The 18,770-nt window shown below is 32.4% G+C and overlaps 1 protein-coding gene and 1 long non-coding RNA gene across 3 annotated transcripts in view; one reads left to right on the top strand and one right to left on the bottom strand.

The window, feature by feature from the left end:
* LOC110443289 overlaps positions 1-6,645 on the top strand; it is a 35,530-nt gene extending 28,885 nt beyond the window's left edge. For both annotated transcript variants that reach the window (XM_021487426.1, XM_021487427.1), the window contains exons 23-25: positions 691-866; positions 1,245-1,310; positions 2,195-6,645. In XM_021487426.1, the coding sequence (XP_021343101.1) occupies positions 691-866; positions 1,245-1,310; positions 2,195-2,217 (265 nt within the window). In that variant the 3' untranslated portion in view covers positions 2,218-6,645. The remainder of the gene's footprint in view (positions 1-690; positions 867-1,244; positions 1,311-2,194) is intronic.
* A 2,096-nt stretch (positions 6,646-8,741) lies between these two features.
* LOC110443298 overlaps positions 8,742-18,770 on the bottom strand; it is an 18,466-nt gene continuing 8,437 nt past the window's right edge. The window contains exons 2-4 of the long non-coding RNA XR_002462090.1: positions 17,526-17,684; positions 12,985-13,160; positions 8,742-11,352 (exon numbers count right to left, since the gene is read on the bottom strand). This is a non-coding gene — a long non-coding RNA (uncharacterized LOC110443298). The remainder of the gene's footprint in view (positions 11,353-12,984; positions 13,161-17,525; positions 17,685-18,770) is intronic.

Consider the following 18,770-nt stretch of genomic DNA (forward strand, 5'->3'; position numbering starts at 1 on the left):
ACGTTAATTTATGGTATAGATAGCCGGGCGATTGCTAAAAGAAAAATGAAAACCAAACCATAGGCTCATTTTATAACTCTAAAAAGAAATGATAAATCACGTATTTGTAAACCTTTTATTTATGTAACGATATGCATTGCACTATTATATATCATACATGCACTACGTCTAACGTCTCCTTTAAGGTTCACGGTCTTGTACCCAAGTTGTCAATAATTCCAATTTGAAAAAGAAAAACAAAATTCGTTCTACTCAAAACCAATTACTCTTATACTACATAGCTATCATTGAAAGTTGCATTGTGTAGTCTACACATACAGCTCTCACCGTAACTCTCCTATGTCTTTTGTATATAATATCTTTCTACTAACAATGTATGTTACCCTGTACGTAAGTTTGGCAGCAGATAAATTTATGTATAACCCTTTTTCTACTGCGGGAGCCGATAGAGAAATAGAATGCAATCATACATACATAAGATCTAGGAGGGTGGACAGAAATGTTATGAACCGGCACAATACGAAATAGTCACATACACACACACTTACACAATCCTCTCCTCATCAACGTTTCACAGGTAAACAACCACAGGTAATGTTCTTCTTTATATTAATATGTTAGGTATACCTATGTTTATAACGTGTGTTATGTTATCTCAATACAAAATCATACTGTTTCCTTTTTTGATAGTTTTCGATTTGAGGAAATAAAGAATAACTCGGACCAGTTCTGGCGATTCCATAGAAGTCAGGTGATCATGGAATTCCGACGGAGAGTCCCTGTGCCGTTTAACTTGGTGGTGTGGCCATTAAAGATGGTCAGATACTGTTTTACAAAAAAGTGGAAAAAAGAGCAGAACAAAAAAGGTATTTCAATCAATTCCAGTAAACTAAGACAAAATGTTTATATATCATTCTTTTCCTTTATTTTGATAAAACGCAATGTGCATAACATCTGACATTGTTTCGATCTTTTCTTTTAATTATTTCGAATGATACAAAAACAAGGAGATTTTGAATTCTGTTCATAATGTTAATAACATTTTGTTTTATTTCAAGTCGAAGTTGCCTTCCAATCATGTCCTTTTTTGTTGACAAAATATGTTTATGTTTTTGTTTAAAAACTGGAAAATTATATTGGATTGATTATGATTTTAAAAGATTGACACTATCAGACAATGAATTCACGTATATTCTTATCTGAATAATCTATCATTATTATGAAATTTTCTTATGACACCTTAGATCTGAAAGCCAGGGCAAAACTTAACACCAAGCAGCAGATATTGGCACGTCGTTGGATGTTATCCGGTAAGACAGATTGTTGTTATTGGACCTTTTCTGTCCTATACTAAGTGTTACCAATATATCTGTCTGTGTGGAACTCAACTCAAAATATATTATGATCATTTTATACAGCTATATATATATAGTTATATATGGTTGTCATACATGTATATTGATTACACCTTCTCCTCGTGTTATTCAGTCATTCAGAAAGGATGAGTGCATATAACGCCTTATTTTCTCTTTACAGTTGAGTAAGATAGCAGCTAATTCTTTTACGTGCGAAAGTACAAGCGCGAAAGCTCGATCGAAAAGGTGGGGAGGGGTTTAACCACATATACCAAGTGTTTTATTTCCAAAACACGAGTAAAAAGGCAAACTGCTGCATTTGTTTTAAAACGTGTATGAATGAAACATTGGGCCGTATTTTTTTAAATGAAAAATAACAAAAACAATCAGTTTCACCAACAAGTTTTTAAATAAAACGTTATACACGACAGGGATGTCCATAATGCCGTTTTAAAATTAAAAAGAAAATTATTAGGGTTTTTTTTAGAAAAAAGTCTATGATTTGTATTTTAAGTTCAATGCATGCAGACTGCACACGTAATATTTGCAAAACGTTAGCACCTTATTGACTGACAACTTAGGGTTTGCCGACTGAAAAATGTTAAGTTATTTATTCTGTTTTTGACAAAAACCAATAAACAGTCACTGTTCAATTCTCTATATTTAATCGTATCCCCAATATTGTGAAGGGTTCAACTAGTACGCATAATTAGCATTAATTGTATTTGTCCAATAAATATATAATTACGTGAATTTGACACTTTTAAATATATTCATTTACAATTGACACATTGTAGATGAATTTTTGCTTTTATTGTTATTTTTTCTTTTTTAAACAGAAAGCGATGCTCGGGAGTTCTAGCGCAAATCACTAACGAAACACAAAATGTGTAAAAAGGGTACAGCGGAATGTTATTCACAGATACGGACAAGCCCTGGCTTCAGCCTTTATGTGAGAACAATCAAGTGTTCAAGATATCGTAAAAAAATGGGAAAATGTAAACAAAGGAGTATGTACATTGCAGTTTCTATTCTACGTCATAATGCCGTAAAGAAAATAGTGTTTTCCTGTTTTTAAAATTACTCCGTACAGAATATTGTACTAAAGCTGTTTGTACAACATTAGCCATTTAATATCATTTTTGATATACATGAAGTTGATGACTGCTTTTAAACATAGATTAGGCATGCATAGCATTAGAAAAGAAAAGGGAAATAACTTTCTTCCTTAGGTATCTGATTTATATATTTGTTTGATTTAATTGAAAAGGTGAATTTTACAGGGTTTTTATTTTGTTTTTGTTTTGTTGTTTTTGTTTTTGGTTATTTTTTATCATATTATTTTTCAATGTATACTTAGTTATATTTTAGTTTGTGGATATGATTGTGATATTGTGTAATAGTTCATTAAGTTTCCTAGTTATTGATTGTGCAATGTAAATTCACATATAAAGCCTTATTTTCTCTTTACAGTTGAGTAAGATAGCAGCTAATTCTTTTACGTGCGAAAGTACAAGCGCGAAAGCTCGATCGAAAAGGTGGGGAGGGGTTTAACCACATATACCAAGTGTTTTATTTCCAAAACACGAGTAAAAAGGCAAACTGCTGCATTTGTTTTAAAACGTGTATGAATGAAACATTGGGCCGTATTTTTTTAAATGAAAAATAACAAAAACAATCAGTTTCACCAACAAGTTTTTAAATAAAACGTTATACACGACAGGGATGTCCATAATGCCGTTTTAAAATTAAAAAGAAAATTATTAGGTTTTTCCTTGTTTTTCCAAGCTAGTTCCTTGTATACGTCTTCTGACAAAGATTATCAACGTAATTGATTTATAGGTTTATATGCACTTACTCTGGTAAGATCATTTGAGATCAAATGCTAAATGTCAAAAGTTACAAAATGGTTGCAAATGCAAGGATGGACATAAAAAATGAAACGCCTTGCTGATTTTGGAACAGAGAAAATTGTTTAATGGAGATCTTTATTATACTGAACGTTTGAATACCATATATCCATCTCCTTACCTCAGTCAGTATCATGCGCGTGAGATAATTAAATGAAACTTGTGCAGCATTTATCAAACTTCAGGTTGTTTTTGGTAAGTTAAGGTTTATATGAACCTCACCTGCTGCGCGTGACAGACAAATTGTCAAGAGGAAGTAACTCCTGTGAACAATCGCGTCCGAACTATGGAGACGGTGACAAAGTCGAAAGCATACGTTCTGATTAAAGTTACAGAGTTTTAACAGTTTTGTGTACTTCATAGTTTCATCGGGTAACGAATCTTAGTTAATATATAATTTCATATTTGTCTGAATTTTAAAAGTGCTGACAGAATGAACAATTGAAATGTTAATATATATCTAATGTATGTTTACTCATTTAATCATTTAATCATTTAATTGTTCTACAGTTAAAACTTACAAGAACAAAACTTCTGTTGTATAACGCAGCTTATTACGTGCATATCAGTCTATTCTGGATAAATAAAGTTCTTAACTTTCAATAAGTACTTAATTTGTCATACAAGTGCTATTAACTGTAAAAGAACACTACGTATTGGAATTATTTGCCTAACCGCATTCATGTATTAAAAACACCTTCTTGACGTGTTATGATGATTTTGCGCATGTGCAAGCTGTCGTAAAATACTTACGCGACGTTGCTTGAACCAACTCTAAAGCGTAATCTTTCCATAAAAAGGCGAGTCAATACATCTTTTTTTACAGAGATACACAGTCGTTATGACTAAATGCTTTTGCGTCAGATGCATTTCCCCTCCTGTATATTCTCTATAAGCTTAATTATATTAACAAACTAATTCAAATTTCAACAGTTTTAAAATTATGTCATTTTAGATGCGATAGTGTGTTTTTCATTTAAAAAATTTAATTTAAAATTGAAAATGTATATGTGTATTTTAGCTGAAGAATAATGTGATGTATTACAGATTTAAAATTATTTTTACAATGTAATTGACCTTTATGCTTACTGGATTCTATACAAGCAGCCCCAGAACTGTTATACTGTATTCAATACACCTGGACATGAATAAGCAGAAGGCAAACATGATAGTGACAAAAATGACATCAAGCCGTCATTACTACAAAGAACAAAGCGGTTACAATGTACCTTGACGTACACGAAACTCAGATCAAATTCGTCATTTCGTAAGGAAATAAGAATTTTAATCATTCCTTTTTAGTGTCACAATAACACGTTAGTCCACAGGGGATCCTAAAAATAGGACTAATTGACATAGAAGTTCAACCGTCTTCTGTTTCATCGAAGTAACCCTCCATGTAAAGCTAGGTCACATATAAGTTAGTCATGTCTTCATAGCTAGGGTTGTGACATTAAAAAACATTTAATTCCAATGAGCATATTACAAAATCGCACAAACAAAGAGAATATTTCCGAATGAGACTTTAATCCGTCGAGTATATGATTATTTTAATTTAACTTCCTTCCAGTGAACGTGATCATAAATTAAATAGACATGCCCAGTGTTCGTGATCATATCTGAATTATACCCGTCCAGTATCTATGATCATATCTGAGTTATGCCCGTCTAGTGAACGTGATCATATCTGAATTATGCCCGTCCAGTGTTCGTGATCATATATGAATTATGCCCGTCCAGTGTTCGTGATCATATATGAATTATGCCCGTCCAGTGTTCGTGATGATATATGAGTTATGCCCGTCCAGTGAACGTGATCATATCTGAATTATACCCGTCCAGTGAACGTGATCATATGTGAATTATACCCGTCCAGTGTTCTTGATCATATATGAATTTTGCCCGTCCATGTCTCGTCATCATATCTGAATTATGTCCATCCAGGGCTCGTGATCATATCTGAATTATACCCGTCCAGTGTTCGTGATCATATATGAATTATGCCCGGCCAGTGTTCGTGATGATATATGAGTTATGCCCGTCCAGTGAACGTGATCATATCTGAATTATGCCCGTCCAGTGTTTGTGATCATATATGAATTTTGCCCGTCCAGGTCTCGTGATCATATCTGAATTATGTCCATCCAGGTCTCGTGATCATATCTGAATTATACCCGTCCAGTGTACGATTACATCCTGAGTGAAATATTTTATTGACCAGGTTTTGCACTGTCACATGGATTCATCTTGCTTTCAGTATTACACAAACATAATATCGTATGTCATATTGTTTTCTATGATAATTCATGTTAAGTTATTTCGTTATTATGTATATATCGCAACAGGATTTAACATAAGTGAGTTGTGTCATACTTAAATGTGTACTGTAGTAGGTAATGAAACCGAAACAAATTGACACTACGTTGATTCTTATAATTCATTCGAAAGTTCTCTCTCTTGTTTTAGTTGAAAATATTTGATGTTTACATGATGGAGACGTTCTGAGGCTCCTCGAACTGCTGCCGTATGTTGAAACTAGGGATTGGAAACTTCCTTTCCAGCTTTACTACAGCTTTATTAAAACGCTCATAAAAAACCCATACCTTTACCATCAATAAAAATGTTTGGACTGTAAAATTAAAGCGGGGCTAGACCGGGACTCGAAAAATGGACTTCAGATTGCTATATTGTAGCTCTGACCGACATAGGTACTTGCTTAACGGAAGTGTGCTGCCAAACTTTGCCACAATAACATGTATATCATGTATATTAAAGCGGAAATTTAGAGGGGGTGGGCGTGGGGGTTAGGAGGTGTTAGTGAAAAACAACAGTGTAGTGGGACAGGGATTCTAAAAGAAACTGTGTTGAGTATTTGACTTGGAGATCACCATTGATGTATAATTACTTATAATTGTTAAATTATTTATGTGGGATTTATATATTTGCATATAACTTACACTAGTAAGAGTGCTGAAGGCTCTGTACTGTATTTTGTGTAGAAAACTACTTGAAGAATCTATGCTTTATTTTATAATAATCACTGAAAGTTGTGAAATTTTCACATAAAGGTCATGTCCTGGCGCTCTCCTTTTGTCTTTTGCTAATCAAATACATATTGCTGGATATTTTTTATATAAATAAACCCTTAAATTATCATTACCAGTATATAGTAGGAAGAAAATGTCTTCTGTTACTTAAAAATCCGTCCGAATTTCTGTGCTCAGAGAAATCTAGCTCGGATATTATTTTTGTTAACTTATGTCTTTTTTATTAACATACATGTAATATTTATAAATTTGCATTTTATATTATTTTGAATATTTTCTTAGTCCTTTTTTTGTGTGAAATGCTTTGCTGTTGACTTACTAATAAAATCTCTGAATACATATTGTCTCCTTTTTTATTTCAACTACATGTTTTATATTTTTATGTTAAAGGTAGTCCATATTAACATGATAAAGAACTTATCAATATTATGACTTTAAACACCAGGAAAGAAACTAGCAGAGAACAGCGTAGTCGTATTACAGCCAATATACTACGACCCGATTGTCACATAAAGGGAAATAACTCCGGCATGACTACATGAATCAACATCATATTGAACTTCATAAAACAGATACACTACACTTTATACTCTCCATTAATCAATAATCAATAGTCCCCAAAAGCGGAATGAAAACATCTTTCAAATATTTCATTATCTATTCAATAAAATGCAAATCACAACATATGTAAAACATCTATTTGTAAGAATGATATTTAAAACGAGCTGATAAATATAACACTCTAGTGGGAAGGAGGTTTACATCAAATTATCATTGAGAAAAACAACTAGAGGATCAAACTGAGTTGTCTTCAACTAATAGTGCAGGCCTCTCTGAGCGGTCTTAAGTTTCTGGTGAAGACCACGCTGATTGGTTTACTTCTTGCTGTGAATACCATTGACAAAACATATGTGACTTAGACAAAATAGGCCAAAAAGTAATTTACATACCGGGAACCTATCGTCCAATCAAATATTCACACATTGCCACTTAATTCCATCTCCGACAAGTGTAAATTGCGCCCTTCACGTGTACTTACTATATACATGTATTGTATGTTGTGTGCTAATATTAACTGCTATGATAAATTCGCCATTATTTGGGAGGGCAGAAAAATGCGAAGTCATTCTCCGGTATACTGCAAGAATAAAGACTATAATCAGGATAATATAAAACCGTTTGTAAATAATGGTAACAAACAACGGAAGTCAGTGTCTATATACATGGGGACTTCTTTAGAGGTTTTTCCATACAATAATCTAAACTATCAATAAATTATTTGGACAGCATACATGTAATAATGAAACATACCACAACATACATGTATACAGTACAGTACGTACCAATACCTCTGTTATACAGTTTTGGGATCGCACAACGTAACAAGATATGCGGTGTTAGCATGTTGAAAAACTTTACCATAATAGCGAATACCCAACTGTGTGATAGCTATTGTTATAAAAGAATAAATACCGTTAAAAATTTATCCGTATGAATGGTATGGATGTTTTATTCAAACGTACGGCAGTCCACGTTCATTTCACATCGTATTGTTGTAGTCTCTAGTTCGCACTTTCAGAGCTCAAACGGTGAGGCAGAGCGTGCCTTTCAAACGGTTAAGAGACTATGGCAAAATTCTGAGGAGAAGAGTTAACCTCTTTTCAATTACCGTACAACACCTCTACCTGGTGTTAATCTGTCTCCTGCAATTATTGATGGGATGAAAGCCAAGAAACGCATTGACCGCATCGCGAGAAGTGTTGACACCTTCTGCGTACAACGAGCAAACCATCAAACAGCACTCTACACATTCAAAATTCTGCTTGTCACAACGCATACCACTGGCTGTGCAACTCGACTGAAACTGAGTTATCACCGCTACTTCAGGTTATAACTGGTTTTTACCAGAGCTGGAAACATATATTTCAGTATCAAACGGGTTACCACAGTTTTCAGCTTGGTTGAGGTCTGTGGAATATGCGTGATCTACTCCCTGCATATTCGGATATTTTCTTACAGTTTTACATCAAAATCGTTTAAAGAAAAAACGATAACAAATCTGGCATGCATGATCAATATCCGATGAGGTAGTCTGCACAAAAAACTTTGCTTTGATAAATAAATAAAGGACATTACGCGCGAAACTTCCATCTGATCAAAAAGATACAACGTCGCCCATCATTTTGAAATCGATGTATATACGACTGCAGAGATGTATGTATCGACCAATGAGTACTGTGTGGTTTATTGCCGGGTTGAAATAAACTTGTGGTGTTATGGGCGTGTTCTTTGGAACATGATTGGGATGACGCTGCTACTGTTTTGCTTGTTACAGAGAGGTATAAATCAAAGCTCGTTATTTCACCGTTGCTGTAGTTAATAACGTTTTATTTTGTTCTTTATCAATTCTCTATTTACAACTTGTCAAAGTTACATATATTGACGATGATATTTACAACAAAGTGTAGACTGCTCGGATTTGTCTTCAACCAGAAGATGTAGTTTTCACACTGAAGGTGCAGCCCTTTCAGAATGATGGTTATCCAGAAGATGCGGACTGTTCAAATGCGTTCTCCGTAAGTTGTACGAACTGTTCAGAGTGATGGTAATCGTAGCTTTATTTAGGACCCATTAAATACAGATTTGTATCCATGATACTTTTTTCTTGAATACAGGTCTTCAACATCAAAGCATAACTAGTCAAAAATTCAGATCAAGATAACTCCAACATACAACTAAATAATTTTGTAAAAAAATGCAAGGTTTATTACGGCTTTGATCATTTCGCAATGATATATGATTTTATGCATCGGCTTTGACATTATAAAACCTACATCTTTCAATGAATAGTTGAGAAAAGGAGTCAGCGTTGATTCATATCATAAGTCAACAGCTAAGCGTATGTTTGCATGAAAATATAACCTTAGAGTAAAATCGATGTGGGCATACAAAAAGACAAATATGTAAAAAGTAAACATATTCCAGTTCGATTAGTGGCAAAGCAATTTGAACGGCTTAATCATACAAATTTAGACGCAGGTTCCTACATTCATTTTTTTATAATATATACAATTATACAAACATATCAACATAGAACTATTTAGATACATGTTTTGATAGGAATTACATTAGGATGAGCAGATAGCGAAAGGACACCTTAAATCTATATATACAATTAAAAAATATCCAAGATGACTAAAACAAAAACATTCGAGTATATACGTGTAAGCATAGCTTCTTCGAGTAGTTTTCTACAAAAATGATTATAATGTTCAGAAGTTAAGAACATTTAACGATACTTATGTTAAACGTCATATGCAAATTATATAATTCAATTAAAATCTTGAACTGAATGGTATTTTCAAGATAAACACTTTATGAATAGTAAATTATTATCAACTTCCTAAAAATAAAATTTAAAAAAAATATAGATAGTTTCTTTTTAACACTTGTCAACCATGCAAACAATTCTATTTAACAAGTGATAGGACTATTTAAAAATTGTTAGAATCAATGAACTGTTAATTCGCAATTATTGCAAGTATGATATATTTCAGCGATGTTTAATCCTGTTGCAATATATCCCACATAACAGTAGAACGAAAACATAATTCATGGAACGACATGACATGTTTGGAACTTTGACAGCAAGAATAAATATACCACCCAGTGCAAAAACTATACTGATGAAAAGAGGATTTTCCAGATAAAGTCCTTTTTTGATACTCCAGCGGTATCGAGGATGGATAAAATCGTGCGGGGTGAATACCTTTCCCCACTGCCACGAAGCCACGAAGCCAATAAGTTGTAAAATAAAACAATGATATTCCTTAAATAACGAGGATCATTCTTTTTAATACGGTTGATATCGAATAATACTACAATTACTGATATTTTTGGCGTTATTTTGATAAAAAAAATCTCTGTAAATAAGAAGGTTGTTTTCAATGTAAGGAGAAAAATAGTTCTTAGATAAAAAATAAATATCTCATTTTATAACTTGTTAACGGAGAGCGTATTTCTTTATTGATCTTCTCGGGGGAAAGAAATTTATCGAAAATGCGCTTGGTGATATTTGAATATTTGAAGATTCTATATAATGATGATTTCTACTGGACAATTATCGCTATGCAAAATATTTACGGAGTTTCATTTGTAATTTCAAAACACGAACAAGATCGAAAACATTTCGTTAATATAGATACATTAGAATTGTCAGTGAGGATGTACTATCAATGAAGTTGGTAGGTATGCATTTCAATGGTCGAACTAGGGTAAGTGTAGATAAAGTTAAAATATTAATATTTTATAATGCTATTGTTGATAGTACAGGTTAGAAGATACTGATAAGGAAACTGTTTGGTGGATAACAGGTTCTTATTAAAATTGTCTGCATTAGTAAACTTAAAGTTAAAATGAATAGTTCGGTCACTTATATCAAAGTTCAAACAATATTACAAACATATGCCAAAAATAAAACCAAGCTCTGTATATAATATCTATAACACACTTTCAATTAATCAATATACATGCAAACAGCTATATCAGATACCTAACTAACACAGTTATGAATCGTTCCTTTCCAGTGTCATTCATGCATACAATAGTCTTCGTCTATATCGTACCCCATATGTATGTGTAGACATTGTGTTAGATGTGTATTCTGACCTACTTCAAGTGTTTTGTAAAGAAAAAATAAATCTTTGGTGTGGTATTGTGTTTAGTTCAATTAAAAAGGAAACACATTTTAAACGACATAATGATGCAGTGTAAAAGCTTCAATAGACATTGACCTTTAATGTGTTGACATCTTTAAGGTCGTATAATCATCCTTCACACAATCGCTCTCTTGTAAAGAGCTTAATCTGCTGTTACGGTATATAACACACTTGATTGCTGTCATAAACTCGGTAGCTGACGCTGGGTCATGTTACTTTATAGATGATCCGTATGTTTTTTTCGGGTATGAAATTTCATTTTACCATTTTCGCACAGTTTGTTGTTGTTTCCTGATTCTTGCTAGCATCCGAGCATCGCTTTCTGTTTATAACAGAGAAACACAATAAAAATGATATAAATCTAACATATATCAATCGTATCATATATTTCGTTTTAATTTAAATAATGGTATATTATAGGAATAACCAATAATTGTTCGTGAGCGCAACTCTCATTAGCAATGCCGTACCAGTGGTACATGTAATATCGGACCTATGTGTGCTAAACGAACCCTAGACGTTATTGCATACTACATCATTTATAATTCGAAATAAGATTCATCAATTTAGTATGAATAATAAATGCTAAGTTTGTTAGCTTTTACATCATTTAAATCCCTGTTAATTAATTGATTATTGAATGTAATCTCATTGACTCTTACAATCCTCGGCATATAAAGTTAGACTTATATGAAATTAACTGTATCAAGAAAAGCAATCCACAAGTGTGTCTGTTGCTGAAAAGTTCATCATAAAGACAAATTAGTTATGTTGATGGAATAATTCTAGAATGAGAACCTCCCTGGAATTATTTGCTGGTAATTGTCAACAGTTGCAGTAACACATAAATACTCATTACCAAAAACAAGTCAATTTATTTATTTATTTTTATGCATGGCAAACGAAGCAATTAATTATTAAGTTATCCTTTGGTTTATTTCTACATATCACGTGACTTGCATAAGATAACTTTATACCGTATTATACCAATCGACTGTTATCATGTCGAGTTAAGATTCATGATATCCTTTGTCTGTTAAATAAACCTGAGAAGAAAGTATTTTATTGGACAGGTTTCTTTGCATGGAGTATATTCATACAGTGTCTCTGTACCTAACAAACGCACCAGTAAAGGACCTCACTAAATGCAATTTTTGACTTCACAAAAGCCGTGTAAGTTGAAAAACTTGGCCAGTGCTCGTTTCGCTTTACCTTTCTATTCATCGGTTAATTGCATATCATAATCCAAAATACATTAGATTTAGATACAAGTAGGTCAGAGTCGGTAACACTTTGTGTGGAATAGGCAAGGTCCATTGTATATAACAAATCTACCTATCCGATAACATCCATCGACGTGCTAATATCTGCTGTTTTTGTCTCGTTTCGTCTGGCTTTCAAGAATAATAAGCAAAAACGTTTAAATAATATTACTATTTGTATTGAACAATTTATGAATGTATTGTCTGATATTATTAATCTTTCAGAGTTTTGATATTTCCAAATATTTTTTCACTGCATCAGAACAAACATATATCAATAATGTTAACACACAGTCAATAGCATGCGTACAATTTGAATTCACAGGGGAAACAATAAAACTTAGAACAAACGTCAGAGTCGACACAAGTTAAACTGACGATGTTGGGTTTCACAATATGTTCCATTACTACAGCGGTACATATTTACTAAACTTTCGCAATTTTGGAAGCGTGAATCACATTAGATAACAGCACTTACGTAAAACAGAATATAGTATATCGAAGACGAGTATATGAATTATAACAAATTCCAGTCATTAGCACAGAATTCGGATTTCATTTGTCCTATTATTATTATTATTGAACATTTCAAAAGAATCGAGTTAGTATGAATGCACAAGTTTTTTTTATCAAAAATTAGAAAACACAATGTCACGTGATATATTGCCTAACATAGATATTGACTGAGATACCTTTTTTCTTCTGCTTTCCCTCTTTGCGTTGATTTAAGCATGATTTGGCAATCTTTAATGGCCGCAGTAGCAAGTTTAATGTCACAGGAATTCTCCTCTGGAAAGCCATTATCACCTGACTTCTGTGTAATTGCCATAGTTGGTCCGAGTTATTTTGTATTTCTTCAAATTGAAAACTGTTAGAAATTAACAATATGATTTTGTAGTAAGATTATAACTAGGTTATAATGTATTGAAACGAATGAATTAAGACCTTTAACTAGGTTATGATGTATCTATACTACGGAAGCAAGACCTTTAACTAGATTATGCTGTATCTATTCCACGGAACTTAGAACTTTAACTAGGTTATAATGTATTTATTCGACGGAATCAAGACATTTAACTATGTTATAGTGTATATTTAAGACGGAATTAAGACCTTTAACTAGGTTATAATGTATTTATCCGACTGAATTAAGACCTTTATATAGGTTATAATATATCTTTACGAATGAATTAAGACCTTTAACTAGGTCAAAATGTATATTTACGACTGTATTAAGACCTTTTACTAGGTTATGCTGTATCTAATCGACGAATCATAGATCTACAACTAGGTTATAATGTATTTATTCGACGGAATCAAGACCTTTAACTAGGTTATCATGTATCTATACGACGGAATTAAGACATTTAACTAGGTTGTGATATATCTATACGACGGAATTAAGACCTATAACTAGGTTATAATGTATTGAAACGAATGAATTAAGACCTTTAACTAAGTCAAAATGGATATATACGATTGAATTAAGACCTTAAACAAGGTAATAACGTATCTTTACGACTTAATCAAGACCTTTAACTAGGTTATGATGTATCTATACAACGGAAGCAAGACCTTTCACTAGGTTATGCTGTATCTATACGACGGAACTAAGACCTTTAACTAGGTTATAATGTATTTATTCGACGGAATCAAGACCTTTAACTAGGTTATAATGTATCTATACGACGGAATCAAGACCTTTAACTAGGTAATGAAGTATCTGTACGAAGGAATTAAGACCTTTAACTAGGTCATAATGTATCTGTACGTCGGAATCAAGATCATTAACTAGCTTATAACGATCTATATGACGGAATCAAACATTTAACTAGGTTGTTATATATCTATACGACGGAATTAAGACCTATAACTAGGTTATAATGTATTGAAACTAATGAATTAAGACCTTTAACTAGGTCAAAATAGATACATACGATTGAATTAAGACCTTAAACAAGGTAATAATGTATCTTAACGACTGAATCAAGACCTTTAACTAGGTTATGATGTATCTATACGAAGGAAGCAAGACCTTTAACTAGGTTATAATGTATCTATACGACGGAATCAAGACGTTAAACTAGGTTATGAAGTATCTGTACGACGGAATTAAGACCTTTAACTAGGTTATACTGTATATTTACGACGGAATCAAGACCTTTAACTAGGTCATAATGTATCTTCACGTCGGAATCAAGATCATTAACTAGCTTATAACGATCTATATGACGTAATCAAGATCTTTAACCAGGTCAAAATATATCTATTCAGCAGCAACAAGACCTTTAATAAGGACAAATTGTATATATACGACGTAAACAAGACCTTAAACTAGATTATAACGTATCCATACCTCCGAAACAAGACCTTTAACTAGGTTATTACATATCTATACAACAACATCAAGACCTTTATTAAAGTCATATTGTATCTTTACGACTGAATTAAGACCTTTAACAAGATCATGATGTATATAAACGACGAAATCAATACCTTTAACTAGGTTATGATGTATCTGTACGACGGAATCAAGACCTTTTACTAGTTTATAATGTATCTATACGACGGAATCAAGACCTTTAACTAGGTTATGATGTATCTATATAAACGGAATTAAGGCCTTTAACTAGGTCATAGTGTATATATACGACAGAATAAAGACCTTTATTAAGGTCATATTGTATCTTTATGACTGAAATAAGACCTTTAACTAGGTTATGATGTATCTCTACGACGGAATCAAGATCTTTAACTAGGTTATAGTGTATCTATACGACGAAATTAATACCTTTAACTAGGTTATAATGTATCTATACGACGGAATCAAGACATTTACCTATGTTATAGTGTATATTTAAGATGGAATTAAGACCTTTAACTAGGTCATAATGTATCTTTACGACGGCATCAAGATCTTTAACAGGCTTATGATGTATCTATACAACGGAATCAAGACCTTTAACTAGGTTATAATGTATCTATCCGACTGAATTAAGACCTTAATCTAGGTTATAATATATCTTTACGAATGAATTAAGACGTTTTACTAGGTTATGCTGTATCTAATCGACGAAACATAGACCTACAACTAGGTTATGATGCATATATACGACGAAATCAAGACCTTTAACTCGGTTATGATGTATCTATACGATGGATGCAAGACCTTTAACTAGGTTATAAGGTATTAATACGACAGAATTAAGATCTTAAGATAGGTTGTGATATATCTATACGACGGAATTAAGACCTATAACTAGGTTATAATGTATATTTACGACGTGATCAAGACCTTTAACTAGGCTATGATATATCGATACGACGAAATAAAGACCTTTAACTAGGTCAAAATGGATATATACGACTGAATTAAAACCTTTAAATAAGTCATAATGTATCTATACGACGGGATAAAGACCTTCAACTTGGTCATAATGTATCTATACGACGATAACAAGATCTTTAATTAAGTCATAATGTATCTGTACAAATGAATTAAGACCTTTTATTTGGTAAACATGGATATATACGAACGAATTAAGACCTTTAACTAGGTTATGATGTATCTATGCGGCAGAATTAAGACCTTTAACTAGGTCACAATGTATATATACGACGGAATCAAGACCTTTAATTAGGTAATGATGTATCTGTACGACGGTATAAAGACCTTTAACTAGGTTATGATGTATCTATACGACGGAAGTATGACCTTTAACTGGGTTATAATGTATCTTTACGAATACATTTAGGTCTTTAACTAGGTAATAATGTATCTTTACGAAAGAATTTAGTCCTTTAACTAGTTGTAAAGTATCTTTACGAATGAATTAAGACCTTTAACTAGATCAAAATGTATATATACGACAGAATTAAGACCTTTAACTAGGTCATGATGTATCTATACGACGGAATCAAGACCTTTAACTAGGTCATGGCGTATCTATACGACGGAATCAAGACCTTTAACAAGGTTATGATGTATATATACGACGGAATCAAGACCTTTTACTAGGTTATGATGTATCTGTACGACGGAATCAAGACATTTAACTAGGTTATAATGGATATATACGACAGAATTAAGACCTTTAACTAGGTCATAATGTATTTATACGACGGAATCAAGAACCTTTAACTAGGTAATGATGTATATATACAACGGATTGAAGACCGTTGACTAGGTTATGATGTATCTATACGACGGAATCAAGACCTTTAATTAGGTTATAATGTATTTATACGACGGAATCAAGACCTTTAACTAGGATATGATGTATCTATACGACGGAATTAAGACATTTAACTAGATCATAATGTATCTTTACGACGGAATTAAGACCTTTAACTAGGTTATAATGTATCTTAACGAATGAATTTAGATCTTTATCTAGGTTATTATGTATATTTACGACTGAATTTAGTCTTTTAACTAATTCAAATGTATCTTTACGAATGAATTAAGACCTTTAACTAGGTAATAATGTATCTTTACGAATGAATTTAGATATTTAACTAGGTTATTATGTATATTTACGACTGAATTAAGTCATTTAACTAGTTCAAATGTATCTTAACGAATGAATTAAGACCGTTAACTAGGTTATACATATGTAATGTATCTGTACGACGGGTATCAATACCTTTAACTATGTTATGATGCTTTTCGTTGTTGGAACATATTCTTAACAACAAATGATAATACTAATTTTCACGGATAGAATTACCCACAAAATTATGTTTGTGAAATGAAAACTTTTTTTTTCATAAAATATAGTAAAGAGTTGTGACCATGTCAAACAAGCTTTGGACGAGCAGTAAGTATATAATATGTTTATTTGGCATGTGATATAAATATCTGTCTCGTATTGGTGATATCCATTTGTTAAATTGTATGAAAAATATACTAAAATTGATATTTTCTTGGGATTATTTTTAGATAAAAGTCTCATATAGAAAATACATACAAAGTTGTATTTTTATTTTTCTCTTGTCTAATTCACATAAGCGTCAATATGAATATTTTGTTTAATTATATAATCACCGTTGAAGTTTTTAAAACTAGTAAATTCATATATCAAAAGACAGCACTGTACAGATACATGCATGTATAATCACCTCTAATAAAGGACACGATATTCTTAATTCAAACGTGGCACACGATCCGCTTTGTTTGTTTGTATGAACTGATATATTTTTTAAATTTTACAGCGTACGCTTGTTTACTTACAAACACTAGATCGTATCACATGTATAATCATTCGAAGAAAAGAATCCAAAACCGGAAGTAGACTACCATTTACCTGGTATTGCTATGTTGTTCTGCGGCAAACGTACGTGTGCATGCTTGCTTTCCCGCTCTCTCCACCATTGCAGTTTTCTATCCAACCTAAAAAAAATATGATCTAGATTGTTTTGTTTGCATGATAAAATCAATAAATAACATGTATTATAATAATCTCCAGTATACGGTGTTGGGATATGTTAGTTGTACAAGTATGCTTCTTGGGATGTATACACCTATTTGATATCCGGGGCCGGGTGATGCTTATTCTACAGACACATATACATCCTAATGTCCATCATTAAGTACAGTGGAATATTCGTAATAAACTAGTTATTCTGTTTGCTAGATACTTGTGTATCTACATAGAGCATATATTTTCTCTTGTTATTCTGTTGGGTAAAACATCTAAAACAAACCATTCGTTTAGTTTATCTACTGATTTTTTTTTACATCTTATTTACATCATATATATCTCTAGATATGTGCTGGGTTGATATCTAGTTAACTACCTGACCGCTAGCTGCTCTGCTGGGTATTATATATTTAGTTTTACTAGACTCTAACTTCTCTACATGATTTTGTATCTTATTTATCTTACCCTTATCTTCTCTGTTGGGTTATATATCTAGTTTACCTTATATCTAACTTCTCTGTTGGGTTTTTATATCTAGTTTTAATTATATCCAGCTACTTTGCTTGATTTTACTTACAAAATGTATCACCTTTAACTGCTCTGTTTGGTTTTATATCTACATGTAGTATACTTGACCTCTAACTTCTCTGTTTGGTTTTATATCTAGTTTACCATACATCTATCTTCTCTGTTCAGTTTTATGTCTAATTTTAATTATCTCTAGCTTCTTTGCTTGATTTTATATCTAGTTTCCAAAAATTCTAACTTGTCTGTTCGGTTTTATATCTAGTTAACCTGACTTCCACCTTCTCTGCTGGGTTTTATATCTAGTTTACCTCACTTCCACCTGCTCTGCTGGGTTTTATACCTAGTTTACCTCACTTCCACCTTCTCTGTTGGGTTTTATATCTAGTTTACCTCACTTCCACCTTCTCAGCTGGGTTTTATATCTAGTTTACATGACCTCTAGCTTCTCTGTTGGGTTTTATATCTAGTTTACCTTACCTCTAACTTCTCTGCTGGGTTTTATATCTATTTTGCCTTACCTCTAGCTT

This window comes from Mizuhopecten yessoensis, unplaced genomic scaffold, assembly GCF_002113885.1.
Source record: "Mizuhopecten yessoensis strain PY_sf001 unplaced genomic scaffold, ASM211388v2 scaffold716337, whole genome shotgun sequence".
NCBI classification, from domain to species: Eukaryota; Metazoa; Mollusca; class Bivalvia; order Pectinida; family Pectinidae; genus Mizuhopecten; species Mizuhopecten yessoensis.